At 44.8% G+C, this 15,407-nt stretch overlaps 1 protein-coding gene across 2 annotated transcripts in view; it reads right to left on the bottom strand.

Moving 5' to 3' along the window:
* The window catches only part of ADAMTS17 (ADAM metallopeptidase with thrombospondin type 1 motif 17), a 159,133-nt gene that overhangs the window by 84,873 nt on the left and 58,853 nt on the right, over positions 1–15,407 (bottom strand). For both annotated transcript variants that reach the window (XM_038146789.1, XM_038146790.1), the window contains exon 8: positions 15,294–15,399. In XM_038146789.1, the coding sequence (XP_038002717.1) occupies positions 15,294–15,399 (106 nt within the window). The remainder of the gene's footprint in view (positions 1–15,293; positions 15,400–15,407) is intronic.

Raw genomic sequence — 15,407 nt, forward strand, 5'->3', positions numbered from 1 at the left:
CATAAATGTCCATTTTATCAGAAGCCACAACCAGATGCTGCCTGTTACCCTTTACAAAGCCAGCAGAGCCACTATGGATGAGCAGGACTCAGTTTCCCTTTGTGCTATTACCACCACAGTCACTCCTCCATCTCAACCCCATGGGAAACTTCAGCCTTTCCGTTCATCACATTCTCCTCCTGAAGACAATGAGATTCCACAAAGGCAAGCAAGGACAGCTCAGACTGTCAGCTCTTCAACTCCTTTCATTCAATGTTTACTCAGAGTAGGCACCCAGGGACTCTGGTTTCACACTCCAGCTTCTTTCCTAATATAAATAATGCATTGCTTACCAGTCAAAGACACCACGGGCTCACTGGAGGAGTCCTGCAGCACATTCACTGTGGCTCATCATGTGTGAGGCCAGAAACAAGCTGACTGACCAGTGTGAGCCCTGACTGTTAACATAATCACAGCAAGGCAAATCTGATCAGGAGTCACAGGGAGGCAGCAACAACGGATCTCTTAGATGCAGTTTTTTTGGAGAGCAAGGCTTTAAAGTAGCACTACTATGAATAAAAAATAGCACGCAGTCTCTGGGAGCTCTGGCCTCCCTGAAGCCTGTGCAGCAATCAGAACTGGGTCAGGATGCCAGAATTACACTCTGGGCCTGAGCTGGCCAATTTCTTGTGTAATTCTTTTAAGCTAAACTCAATTATCAGCCCTCTGTTTTCCCACAGCAATGCTGAACGAATGCACTTGCTTTGTTTATTTGGGTCATTCGTGGAGTTTCTCCTCTAGACAGTTAATGTAACTAAACTGCTCTGTTTACCCTTGCTGTGTTTTCCAGTGTTTCCTGTTTTTCTTCACAAGCCTGAGCCAAAGTGCACCAAAGCCTGTGGAAAGCCTCCTACTGCATCCAATGCACTGCTGCACCTCAATGTTCTTGAGGTCATGTACACAAATCTTCACCAGAACCACTACTACCCTCAACAGAAAACCCAAATCTGAGTTAGAGGATAATGCCAAGGGCTGGGAGAAACTGATTTAGGAGATGCTTGAAAAATCTTTTCAACAGCTGCAGCTCTGGCTGGTAAGAGACCACTGGAAAAATCCCCAGGACTATCATTCCCTCTCCCTCAGCTTGGAGAGACATGAAGCTGGGACAAGAGGCAAGTTTGATAGAAAATACCAGCAGCAGCAGCACTTCAGAAAAAGGGTAGCAACTGAAAGAAAGAAATATGAAGAAGGGAAGCCTGAAAAAAAGACACACAAATGTGGAAATGCCATGAAGTAAGACCACCTCCATCACCTCCCTCTGAAAGTCAAACCATTCCATTTGCCTGCAAATAACTCAGCGTGAGTCAAACACTGGATCACTTAAGAAACTCATGGCTATCAAGGCTACCCAAGGTGTCCTGGCTGTCACCCCAGCTGCTTATTAAATATGCATGACAAACAATTGATTGCTCTCCACACAACTGCACTTACCTCAGCCACCACTCCTCCAAAGGGCAGGGAGGATATCCAGCTGCCAAGAAGGAAATGAGGACAGCGGGCTGTCTCTCACTCCCACAGACAGAAATCCAAAGGAGCCTTTCCAAAGAACCAACTCACAAAGAGCTGCAACTGTGTAAGCTGAGCAACACATTAAATAGGAAGAGATCCTCAGGGCCAGCCCTGCAGAGCAACATGGCCTCAGAGAATTGAGCAAAGAGCCCATTACAGCTGTATCCCAAATACAGGGGGGACAGGAGAAGGCAGAGATATCTCATGCTCCAAGTGAAAAGTTCAGTGGGACCACTAAGGTTTTGACATTTTTGGCTGATATTTGATTGCTGGGCAGCATGTTTTCTCTACCTGTAACATGCCTTACCCTGCAGATGTTCTCCTAAAGGCTTTGTTTCTGCAAGGGAACATTGCTATGAGCTAGGCAGTACCAGTCCTGCACGTCACCACTGACCTTCTCAGAAGAGAATATGAGAGAAGCCATTCCCTGTGACCCAGCTTGCCATGACTCACCCACAAATAATCCAGCATTAAATGCAGAGCCAGGACTAAGCACAAGATTTCTTTCTAAAGCCACTGGAGAAAAATAAATGCAAAAGGAGGGCAGACTGAACAACATCCTCGCAGAATGGGAGAGGTAAGGGAGAAGGGGAGCTGCAATTTACCTGCTCTGGCATGTCAGTGTGGGCAGGATGACAGTGCCCCACAGGAGGACAGCTATTTAGACATGCAAAATGCCATCTGTTTTCCCATATGAAGGACAAAATTCCTTCTCTTCCCACCTCCCATCAGGTCTCAGTGAAGGTTTGAGAAGGGAATTCCATCTCTGCAGTGCATCCAATGTCAACCACAAAGGAAGATGCTGACATGGAAGGAGGTTACACAGGGTGTGTGGCTGGCAGCTGGGAACACTAAACACGGCCATTAAACTCAGATCCAAACAGATCACTAAGCAGAGGGTGCACACCAACAGCTCTTAGCAGATCCTGCCTTGGGCTGGGTTTGAATTAGGAGTGGGAGACAGCTTGAGAGCTGTCCACTCCCAAACTGAGTTCAATGTTAGGAATTTTTATTAACATTTGAAATTGAAGCTGCATCACTGGAAAGATGCCTACTTCTGAACTGGTTCAACATGTTTAACATTTCAATATAAAATACTGATTATCTTGCAAGTTATGAGGTTTCCATCCAGTTGAGAATAAAGACTTAATAGAGGAAGGAGTGAAGCGGGGATGCTCATGTGAGCTGGAATTGTAATAGGAGCTGCAGGGCAAAGTGAGGACAGTAACTTTGAGAGGGTGACCCAGGAAGGTGATGCCTCTAAGAGAGGCAGAGATAGCCAGAGATGTCAGAGGGGCCAAGGGAGGCTTGGACAAACTAACAAATTCTGTGAAAATGCTGAGGTGAGCTGAGCTCTCACTGAGGGAGGAGGCAAGGAAACATCTTGTGCAACCTTCCTACAAAACCAGCGGCCTCAGTGGCTGTTGGTTTAATGGAAAGCAGGTTTTTTCACCCTCTTCTTTTCAAACATGTAAATACTGTTTCTTAAATATGCTTTGACTATTCCAGAAACTGTCAGGAACACTTTGGGGAGCAGTGATGAAGAGAGCGAGATGATTCTACTTAAAGCATTTGAAGGTTGGTCATTGTGTACACAGTCTTATCTAGAACAAGGGTGTTCAGGATGGGTGCTGTACTTTTGGGCTTTTTTAATCAGGAAAGTCAACATTTAAAGGGAGCCATGACTACTGGACTCTTGTTTTCATAACCAAGTTTATGTCACTCTCCAATAATGAAGTAACCAGATATTTTATATGGTTATCTACTCATCAAGCAGCCAAGAAGTCAACAACAGCGAGTGAGAACACACGAACGCCTATGGTGAATAACAGTGTGGAAAGCTGTGGTTTATTCAGCTGCATGACAGATCCAGCCCTTTATGATATGGTTTTCATTTAAAAAGAATTAGCTCTTTTGCCTTGGAATCTGGAAGGCAGCAAAGTATGAGCTTGTGCTGCAAGGGACAGAGAGCACGTGACAGTGCCACGGCAGGGACAGAAAACACATGAGAGTGACATGGCAGGGACAGACAGCACATGAGTGACATAGCAGGCACACCCACCGTGGCCTTGCACTCAAAAGCTCACTGGTATAAACCCCAGACCTTTACATGGTTTGCTTGAAGCCTGACCAAGGCCATGAAGAACAGGGTGAATCATCTTAGGATCCTCTCCCCAGCAACATCCCATGCTCACATCATTGATTCCTTTCTGCAGCAGACAGTTACTCATGGGATTCTCTCTGAGCAGCCCTTGCTGCTGCACAGAGTGGGTGATTCACAGCAGGACAGGCACTGCCTGATGCATTCCAGCACCTTTGGTGAGACGAAGGAATCACATCCACCATTCCAAGGGCCTCCCTCCAGTGCTTCTGATTTCTAGGATGTGGCCCCTGCATATCAACCTTTTCCTGAAAAAAGCTTCACAGTTTCTTCTAAGAGCTGGGAAGTTCTGAGGCAACAGGGGCAGAAAAAGGAGTGCTCCACCAAATACAAAGTTCTACAAAATGCTAAAGTTGATCAATATATATATATAAATAAATTCGGCAGAAACTAAGCATTGAAGAGGCAGCATTACCCCAGGAAAACACCCTTCTGCCTTCTGATGTCAATACTCCCGCCTTTCCAAGATCCATTTAGCATCTTACATGAATCTTTCCTCCTTCCTTAAAGCACTATCCCATCTCCATGCAGGCATCCAACCACATGCTGAGCATTTCTACACCCTCACACATTCTTTCATACCTGCCAACAACACACAGCAGATTTCTGACACAACAGTAGGAGTCAAGGGTTGCTTCAGTCGATCCCTGTTGAGAAACTGAATATAAATATATCCAAAAGCACTCACTGTACAACACGGATCAGTGACTCTCTACGGGAATCACTTGTCTCACACTGGCTGTTTGTCACAATCACAGCTGAGCTGTGACCCTAAAGTAAGAATAAATTGATCTGAGGATGCCTCCATGAAAATGTTTGCACTAAGCTTTTTCCTTGCCCTCCAAGTGACTAAATCCCCTTCTTGGACACACAAAATTCTTTCTTTCTTTCTCACTTTGTGGTTTCAGAACAGAGAGAACTATTGCAGAAGGAGCACAGTGACTATGAATGAACCAGTGGTGGGCAGAGAAGGACTGCTCATTGCACAGAGGCTGCTGTGCTCCATCTGTAGCTCCTTGTTTTTGGAAAGCACCCCGGGGCACAGCAGAAGGAACAAGCTGAAGGGTAACAAGCTGTTTGCTTTCAGCACTGCCTGAAGTGGGTGAGAACGAGTCCTCACGAAAATGTGACATGCATTTCCTCAGAAGATGAAAAGGGAATATAAATTGTAGGGTGGAAAAAAGACCAAACCCCGGGATAGCTGGGTGGGATTTCCCACCCACGAGGGAAGAGAGACAAAAGCTCAGTGAGCACTGACAGCCCTGTCACTCAGAGTGTCAGAAACCCCAGGGGAAGCTCTGTGAGCAATCGCTTTTCCAAAACTCCTGTGAAACCACTGAAAGCCTCCAGTCAACTGCATTAAATGACCGAGTGCCAAACCTGAATGCAGAGCTGCAACACAAGACACCCTCCAAAGAAAAGCAAGGAGAGGACAGAGATGGTGTGGAATACTTGCCAAATACGTGCAACACGAGTAACCCAGATGTCCCACACTCTGTCCCATCAGGAAGCCACCCCCAGGCGAGGGCTGGGGAAGTGGGACAGCCTGGGGAATGCATTGGAGGAGTCAGGAATGCTGGCTCCCTGCCCCACACTGGGACATGAATTCTCCATCCCTGGAAGTGGGAAGGAGGAGATGGCCAGCATCAAAACACAAGAAGGTGTGAAGTAAATGCACTATATAAATTCAACCAGCATCAAGTGTTTTGCAGTCCCCAGACAAGGCAGTGGGTATGTGTTTGATAGCTCTCAGAGCAACAGAAGTCCTTTTCACAGAAATATTTTTCATCCTCTCTCTTGGTCCACATTGTCAATCACTGTGGGCTTGCAGATTCAGTGCAAGAAGAAATCCATCCTCATGTGACCCTCTTGCACTGATCCACCAACACAACAGGTGACTGCAGAGGACAGTAACAAATCTCTGGGCTCTTTTGTTTCCAAAAATGAGGAAAAACCCACCAGAACTTTTTTTTTTTTTTTTTTTTTTTTTTTTTTTAGGAAGAAAGCTGCACAGGAAACAAATAAGCCAATTCTAAAATTTTGTTTCCAATAGTGGCACTCCCATACACCAGCTCCCTAACTCCTGGGATTTTTCATAATGGTTCAGCTGCTAAAATAATTTATAATACCAGAACCACCTGGCCTTGGCTTTTTGTAAATGATTGTAGAAGTTCAGCAAGTTATCTCAGTTTCACTCATTTTATCAGCAGGGAGAGACTCGATATCAAACAGGAATGTTGCAAATTATGGCTTGGTATCAAAGCAATTTGGCAATGATATGTTCAGACCAATACTGAAGTGAAATTCTTTGGGTAGTGGGTGTGCTTGGTTGCCTACAAACAAACCTCAGTGCTAATCAAGTAAAGTTTGCTTTCATATTGTCTAAGGAAGCGACATAAGGAAAGTAAAAAGTGACTTGAAAAGACACTCTTGCTCTGAGTAACTTTGGCTTGAACATGTTAGTGTGGAGACAAATTGGAGACAAAGAACAGAGTCTGTTATTTTCATGAGAAGATACTGTTTTAGAGGGTCCCTAGCTGATAAGAGGTGCAGGGTGTGTGTCACTTAACTGGTGACAGCTTCCTGGAGATGGGTATGAGCTTTTCTCATGTTCTGTTCATTGTGCTCAGAGGAGCTTCTGCAATCACACATTTGGCAAACCGGGTGAAGTTACTTCAACACGCACCATAAACAGCTCAGAAGGAGCTGCAGGTATGGAAGGTAGTACTAAAGGTATAAAAAAGAAAATATGAATATATTTTCCTAAGCAAACAAGTTGGCTTTTTCTTTGACTGGAGAAAGCCCTCAGGATCATATCTGAATTAGTACTGGAAATGTGGCAATAACAGTGAAATAATGGAGAAAGAGATAAAATAAATACACAGTGGAGGTGATACTTGAAATGAAGTGATGCTTGTGCACACAGGCAGGAAAGCTGATGGCAAAGTCATTATTATAATGCTCCTGTGGGAAAATCCAGATTGCAGCATTTCTTTAAAGCTACTAAATGCAGGCAATCTGCACTTTTATCAAAATTTGACCACTTCTGACCATGGTGACTCATGATGGATAGTAGGGAAGAGTTCTGTGTTCTTGGACTAAATCTACCCCTCAGCAAGCAGCTTTACTTGAGATAAAGGAGGAACCAGACAGGAAAGAATTCACCCATTGAAAAGTGCTGCTGGTTGTGTTTTCAGGAAGAAAGGAAGCTGTGCTTTTCCTTTGAAGGAAAGACACTTTCCCTAAGTACTGAGACTACCTGAACCACGCAGCACAAACTGTTTCTAGGGAGCATTTCTTTATCCTGCAGCCTAGTTTTACTGTGTGCAATGAAAATGAATATTTAAAAGCTAGATTAGAAAGCTGTCACTTCATTAGCTGTCTCCAGAGTGACGCTGGCAAACAGCAGGGTGGGAGGAAAGGAGCCCAGCAGGGAGCAGGAAGAGCCAGGCAGGATTTGGACTGTCACTGGCAGGTGAGAAACAGCTACCAGAGGGTGGACATGAGAAACTTCTGAGAGGTCAAACTGTCCCAAACGTGGATAAGATGTGGCGTATAAGATGAGTGTCCCAATGGGCTCTGGAGCACAGAAAGAAGGTACAGTGAAAAATACCCATTTTAAGGCCCTGAGCTAATTAGAGCCCAGCAGGAAGGAAACTTTTCAAGCAACTGAGAGCAAATCATTATGATCAGATCCCTTTTGCTTTGATTTGTTTTACCTAAGCAAAAACAAAAGCAGAAAACTGTGGGCTATTCTCCTATTCTCCTCTTTTTAATGGAAACTGGGGTTCAAATAAAGATGTAGAGAACAAACTCCCTGCTGGGCTGGATCCAGCAATGGAAACAGGTCTGGCATCTGATGTAGGGAGGATTTTGCAAATGGAAAGGGATCACTGAGAACAAAGCAGGCCTGTTTACTTCATTTCTCCAGTAAACTCATTTTTGCTGAATTTTATTTCCCAACACAACTGTTGGCCAAGAGGCAGCCAACCCTGTTCCACCCCAGCACAGCCTTCCATTGACGTAACAGCTAAAGGGAACCACATTTTTAGAGGCAACAACATTTCCACTGGCATTGCTGCTGCTGCTGACTTACTACCAAAGGCTTTTCCAAGTGACAGGCTGGGATTTATCACCTTCCCCAGCTCGGGAAGTCATTTACACCTGGAACCTGTTGAACTCAGCAGGCCGGGCAGACAGCACGGGTTACAGGCTATTGGAACCCAACTGCTAGTGGAAAAGTAAATATTTCATCTAGATCACTGCCCTTGTATAAAAACAAATTATTATTTGGTAAATGGCACTTACAAACCTAATATTTCCTGTGCTGGTGTGCAGTGGGAAGCTGCACAATGGGGACTTGTACTGTCCCCGTGTTTTGGGTCACTGGGTGCACCAGGCTGCTGCCAGCAAAGCCAGTGGAGTATGAAACCAGAACCCTCGTGGCAGGAAGCAGATGCAAGGTTTGCCAAATCATTACGGCCCAGCTACTTAACACAGCCCTGGCTTACTCAGCAGAGTAAGCCTTCAAAAAGAAAGGCAGAGCTGGCAAAGCTACAAAGCTATTGATTAAACAAAAATTGTGTTTCTAAATGGCTGTCATTCGCATGTTTAGTGCAGTTTTATTATGTTGAGTAAAGCTGTACAAGATGCTCAAAAACAAAGAAATTAGGGGGACTGCAAGGGAATGTTGCTTCCCTAGGGATTACACAGAGATCCTCCACAAGGCAGCAAGAAACCCTTGCCCAGAACTAATGTTTGCCACAAGAGTGCAGAAAGCAGCGGGACGTGGAGATTCCCACGCCCAGTTCCAATGTTATTACATTCCAGTACTGTAAACAAACTATCAAATTTGGATGGTACAAAGGTGAAACAGATAATCATGACAGAGGGAAGGTATCCCACCACTGTGCCAGGATTAGCAGGTTCAGTAAATGCACCTGGAAATACCTTGCAACTTTACATAAAACTAAAAAACACACCCAAACTGAGGTATATCCAGAGCACAGTACTACCAAACACCTCCATTTCTCCTCCCCAATATTCTTATTCTCCATGTGATTTTTGTACCTAATTTTCATTTTTAAAATTTTTTTCTCTGTGTGATCCCAGTGCCATTGCAAAAACAACCTGCCCAGACAAGGTCAATACCACAGGGATCTGCTATTTCTGGGAATCAACTTGCTCAGGTGCCCTGTACTGCCCTACAGTGAGCCAACACACTTTCTGTTCAGTGCTGCTCCACCACTACCTCCTCCCCAGGTCAAATCATCCGTGCTGGCAGAAGTCTCCACTGATTGTTTTTTTTAATATGTTTAAACCTGTGTTTGATCTCTGCTTCCTTTTGACTAACTTAGGACACGGTTTTCAGAAAGTTATTATCAAGCTACTAAGCTACATCATAATAGTTTGTTTTATCTAAAACAGACCCCTCAGTGTGTTACCAGAAGTGGAAGAAGCATCTCCTGAAATTTTAGGATATACCTATTCTTTCTCTGAACCAGAAGCTGTTATTAAAGAACTGCTTTGCTTAGATCACAGCACTCTGATGTACAAGCACATATGATGAAATAGGCACTGTTCCATTATGTCCTTTGGAGTTCTACATAGAAGGGCAACTTAACTGTGAAAATGTGCTTGCAATTATCTGTGGAAGAAGAATGAAACCTGGGAGGAGGGGAGCACGAAAAGGGAGCCTGGGAACACGGAGAGAGAGACATTCCTCAACAGATTTACAACACAAATGGCAGAAAATAAAATTAGCAACTTCAGGGTGGGTACTGACTGCTGCCAGCATTTCTGGCCAGCCTCAGGGTATGTCTACACAGCAGCCAGTCCCTCCCAGTACTCCTGAGACTGCAATATACTGGAACAGCTATGTCCTCCTGTGAGATTTCAAGAGGGGATTCTGGCACCAGGAGAATAGAGCTGCGGCAGGCATGCCTGAATGCAACTCCCCAGCTACTCAGGAAGTTCTGGTGTAGCAAAGTCAGTAATACCTGAGCTTGCAAGAAAAATGCCTGTGTGGGATCGCCTCTGGCTCCAGTGCTCCTCGGGATCCAACTGACCTGGACTCTCCACCACTGCAAATGCAGAGATGTGAGTTCTGACACACAGCACGGTCAGAAGGGCCACACAGGGTTTATGGAGGCACCAAGGGAACCACAGCTCCCCAACACAAGGCAGGATCTACACCCAAACCGCCAGCAGTGCCACTGGAGAGGTTTATCCAGCCACTGGACAGATCCTGACAGCCACAGGCTACATCCCTGCGCCATCCATAAGGGAGTGTTACCCTACAGACACACAGGATGGGCATCTCTTTGCAAGAGCTCTCTTATAGTAAAATAATAATTCACAGGAGTGAATAAGATGCCTGTGGGCATGTGTTTAAGTACAGTCTTAAACTACATGCTGAAATCCTACCCTGTGAATAGAAGTTTGACCTCATTTGCAGTACAGAAGGAGCAGAGTTGAAACTGAAGTTTTCTGGATAACGCTGAAACGGAGACTTTGGTGCTTCTCCATGCTTGATTCTACAAATCAAGTAACGTTGCTTTTCATGCCTTTTGGGAGGTATGAAGTAACCTGAGGAACACATCAGTGTACTTCTGCAACAGCAACAAAGAAAAATGTTCTACAGAAATTCAGGTCAGGCAGAACTTGCCTGATAAATGTGAGACTAACTCAGAGAAACACAGAAAAAGAAGCCCAGGTGAGAGATTCTTTTAAGAGACAGGGTTAATGTTTAAAATCAGCCAGGACAGAAACTACACTCAGCTGCCTCCACTGGTAGAGCCCTGAGTTCAAGGGTTGGACTGTGCTGAGGTGCTCTGAAAAAGACAGAGGGTTGTTGGCATTTTTTCTTTCAAAACAGCTTCTCAGCTCCCACATCTTGCACCTACATGTTATAACCCAGGATAAAAGGACAGAATTTTTAGCAGGGGTCCCTCCATTTCTCCATGGCTTCCAGAAGCACTGCCTTTGCCCCAGCACCATGATTTGGCTGTCTGGCTCCAATGCTGCTGGCACTGCTCAGACAGGAATGGCAGGACAGGCTGATCCAGAAAAAGAAAGAGGTTTCTATCAGCACAGTGTGCACTCTGCAGCATTACCTGTCTGCACAGATCTGTCACATTTACTGGGGTGGTCCTCAGCTTCCACATGAAACTTTTCATTTTTAAAATGCATTATGACCAATTTTTTATAAATTGTGGGGCAGGGGAGAAGGGGGACAACTTCCTGCTTGGTTCTCAGGCATCCTGACTAGCTGCACCACAGTGACTGGGTTTGCTGGGGTAAATTGTTACAGGGCATCACTCTGCACCTCTGGGATCTGCTCAGGGACACCCCTTCTCAGCCTGCAACGTTTCACGTTCTGGCACACCTGCATCAATCTCTGCTGGGTGCAGAACTACACTGACCAGGGAGGCCAATGTTATTCACAAGAGCATCAGCACAAATACCACAGAGGGAACAGCCAGAGTGCTTTTCCCTCACCTGCAACACCACGACGCTTGAGACACACCACAAAGGCAGCAAAGAATTATGCACCCTGAGGTAATTTTAACCAAGCTACAGCTATCAATACCTAACATCTAAAGCAAATAAGCACACTGGAGAGAAACCTGCTGGTTCCAAACCCTTCTCTTTGTCTGATTCCAAGCCCTGAGCTGTTTGGTTTGCGCATTATGGGCTTTTACCTTTGGACTCGTTTTTGTCCTCATCTGTTTCAGCTTCAAGTTTGAGGCCATGTGGTTTCAGGCTGTTGGCAAGAGGCAGCTCCTTGCTTATTGTCAGTTGATTTTAATCCCCTTTCCTAAGGGCATCTGCCCCAGCGTGGCTCCCAGCCACACCACCTCGGGCCATTCTTTCCCCAACCAGGCAGTGCCAGGATTCTCTGGCTCATGAATGGGAATCTTCCCTCCTCACCCAAGCCTACCCCCATCCCACAACAGGAAAGCTGAGGCTGTTGAAAGAAACAGCAATGGCAACAAAGCTGGCATTGTTGTCCTGAAAAACCCCTGGCTGCAGCCCACCCCGCTCCGCGCGGGGATAACGCATACACGGATGAATCCCAGCTTTTGTTTCCAATAACTTATTTGACTTTTTCTTTGGAGAAGGACTTAAAAATGGTAACAAAGTCACTGCTGTAGGCAAAGAGAGAAGTAGGAGGAGGGGGAAGTGGCACTATTTTGCTCCAAGTCGGTTGTTCAGGGTGGTCTTTGGGGTGTGAATCTCAGATCAGCCTCAGGCTGGTGCAGTTCATGGAGGTGGAGGAGGGAAGCACCAGTCAGGATCCTCGTGACAAAAGTAGGGCACTTTACTTTTAGGCTATTACTGATGGACTTGCCCTGCAATTCTGAGTAGAGATGAGTGTAAGAAATGTTCAGTGTTCGTATTATGTTTATAATATGAAGACCTCAGACTGGTACATTTTAAGACTTCAGTGACCACTGTGATCTTTGGGTCTTCCTTCCTGTGTAAGTCAGAACCCCACCCAGCAAACCCTGGATAAAATCCAACAAACCCTGGTTACACTCAAGTGTGCTGACCCAGCTGACTGAAGGAACAAGGCTTGCTGAGGGTCCTCTCTTGTGTAGGAAGAAGTTTATGATTTGCAGCCTCAATACACATTCACTGGGCTCCCTGCCTGCCACCTTTTTGTAACAGCAAGACTCTTCTCCTGAATCCTTTGTAGAAAAAATTGTATCTAAATACAGATGGATGTTCCCTTTGTGTCCATGGACCAAAACTCTCAGTACAGACTTGGAGATTTAACTACAAAAGTCACATCCCTCACCCCATCATCAAGCAACAACTCCACAGGTTAAACCTGAAGATGAACTTCCATCCTTCAACTTTCACAGGACCTATTTCATCCTAATGGACCTATTTAATGGTGTCTCCATGTTTTCACAGTGCAGCTGTCCGGAATAGAGTTTTTTGCAGTCAGTCCAAATGACATTAGTGGCAGATTAGGAATCTGACACATCAATTAGTAATCCATTCACTTTTTCCAAAGTCCACATCAGAAACTATCTGTGAATGCCAAATTGGGCTTGTGATCTCCACAGACATTTGTTAGTCTTAAGGAAAGAATAATAAATCTCAGCTTTTCTACACTCATAAGGAAATCAGACTTCAATAAAGCTCAAAATTATGGCTCTCCAAAATTTATATTTTTGCCAATATGGATGTAAGTTTTGATTGGATTTTATTTTAAATTAAGAAACTTACACCTAGTTTTCCTTGGTTTTCATTTTTAAAGCTCATGTCAGCTTCTTTGTGTTCATGTCTGCAATGAGTTTCCTTACATTTCACTTGAAAACTCAAAAGTCTGCAAAGAATTCTTCTATTTGCACAAGATGTGCTGAAACAGGATTGCTTAGAGCATCTTACTGCAGGTCAACACCAGAAGAAGAATGCGTGACACTTGTAAGGTCAATGAAAAGATTGTAGTTGGCCTCCAGAAGGCACCAGACAACTGGTCAGAGGTTGAAATGAGCAGCCAGGCCCCTGGTGGGTGACAGCACAGAGGGATGATTTTGTTGTTCAGGTTGGAGTGTGACAGGGCATTTCCCCCCTCTGTTTTGATCTGACAGCACTGGGGGTTGATTAGGCTGCTGGTGGCAAGGCAGAGGGGGCAGAAGGGTTTGCCCCAATGTGTGACAGAGAATTGCAGCTCCTTGTGGAGTGAGATAACCTGGAACATGTCCCCAAACACTTGCGGCAGCAGAATCCTCCCAACAGCTTCTACAACCTTCAGCTGGAGCCCTCCTGGCTCCTGTGCCCTCCCAGAGCCACATTACCCCCATGCCTTGGGTCCCTAAACTGGCCCTTACTGCCCCCACACCCCTCCAGTACTCCTGAAATAGTCTTCCAAGATGAAGGCAAAGAAAGAAAACCAGCAGAGGAAAGACATTGCGGTCTGTCTTACCACCAAAACTGCCCTCAGAAAAGAAAATGGAGTTGGCAATTTTCTGCACAGATGGAGAGCTGTATCTGAAAGCATTACATCCCCTATTTATGATGGGGATTTTTGAAAGGCATTATTAGAAGGAGGCTTGTCAGCTCTGCTGAGAAACTTGGCAAACACCAGGGCAGACCAGTCTCACTCTTTCACACAGCTGGATTTTCTGCAGCTCAAGTATTTTTCCCTCTTGCTCTTGGCCCATCCAAAGATGAGTGCTGAATTTCCCTTAGCACTACCCACAGGTTAATTTGTTATTAAGTTTAGGCTCAGTTTAACATCTTGGCATGCAATCTAAATAAAACCAAAACCAAATGTCCTTCATTTCTGCTGAAACCACCCTCGGTTTGGCTCAGCTGCCTTTGGTGTCACTGGAGGGTGAACAGGAGATTCATTTTTGGTAGGTAACCTAAATATCCTCCATGCAACTTTGAAATACATTGCCATAAAGTAATTATTTGTCATGGAATGAGATTGGCCAGAACCTGAACACGCTCCATTGGCTCTGACTTAGCTGTGAAATACTTCTTACTGCAGGAAAGGAAGATACACCAGACACATGAGCTGCAGGAAGGGTGCAGAAAAACCTCAGGCACAACTTCTTACTGCAGGAACAAAGCTGGGATTTCCCACCTTACATCCAGAGAGACTGAAGGAAAGAGTGCTTGAAAACCCCCCAGGCACAGTCCTGCCCCCTGCATAACTTTGTTCCTGGCCTAATTCTGTACCTTCCACAGCCCAACTGTGACACTGCAACCAGAGTGATGTCAATGGAAAGAGGAAAAAGCTCATCAGTGTTATGAGTAAGTGCAGTGACAGTGGGCCTGGAGAGCAGGGAATGTGGAGCTGACCTCTGGTTAACTCATTATCTGCACTAAGGATGCAGCTGACTCTTCCAGCCAATTCTGTTTTCTTCTGCCCATGGGATATTTATAGGCAGCTTGAAAGAGTCTCCAAAGTCACCTGCAGAAAGTACCCAGTAATCTCATTCTGCAAATTGCTGTCTGACTAGGACTTGTCACGTTCTTTCCTCCTTTTTCCAGTGTGTTCAAAGTGTCTTACTTAGGTGTGATTGAGCTGATAAATCATGTTATAGGAATTCTTTCTGTTGATCAAATAATTCTGCCTAAGGGCATTTCCAAAATACTGATGTTTACCATTTCAGTCACAGCAGATTATTTCACATGCAGAGATGAAACCATTACCAAACTATTTAACTATTAAAGTCCTTGACACAGACACCTGAACTTCAGAGAAAACTTAGCAAGTTCAAAGATTCTGAGGCTCACGTTGGTTTTGTGGACCTACTCTACACAGCAAAGAAAATCAGAATTTGTCTCTATTACTGTCAATCATTTAAGAGATTGAGGCCTCTTTGTGCTACTCAGAATCAGAACAGAGCTGAAAACAGGGGAAGAACAGCTAGAAAGATTTCTGTGTGCTAAAATGGATATTTACATAAGCCTCCTGAAAATTAGGTTATGAATCAATGTGCTACATTTATGAAATCATAACAAACACACCACTCTAGTAATTGCACTTGTCTGGCTTTAAATAAAAGTATCCTGCAGTGGCATAAGAAAAGAAGGAAACAGAAGGACAAGTTCTTACTTGTGCCCAAGTTCATGTGCAATTGTGAATGCCAGATTGAGACCGTTGTCTTCAGCAAGAACACATTTTCTCTTGGCACTGCAGACTCCTCCTAGGTAAGCAATTCCTGCAACA

Source organism: Motacilla alba, chromosome 10 (assembly GCF_015832195.1).
Source record: "Motacilla alba alba isolate MOTALB_02 chromosome 10, Motacilla_alba_V1.0_pri, whole genome shotgun sequence".
Taxonomy (NCBI): Eukaryota; Metazoa; Chordata; class Aves; order Passeriformes; family Motacillidae; genus Motacilla; species Motacilla alba.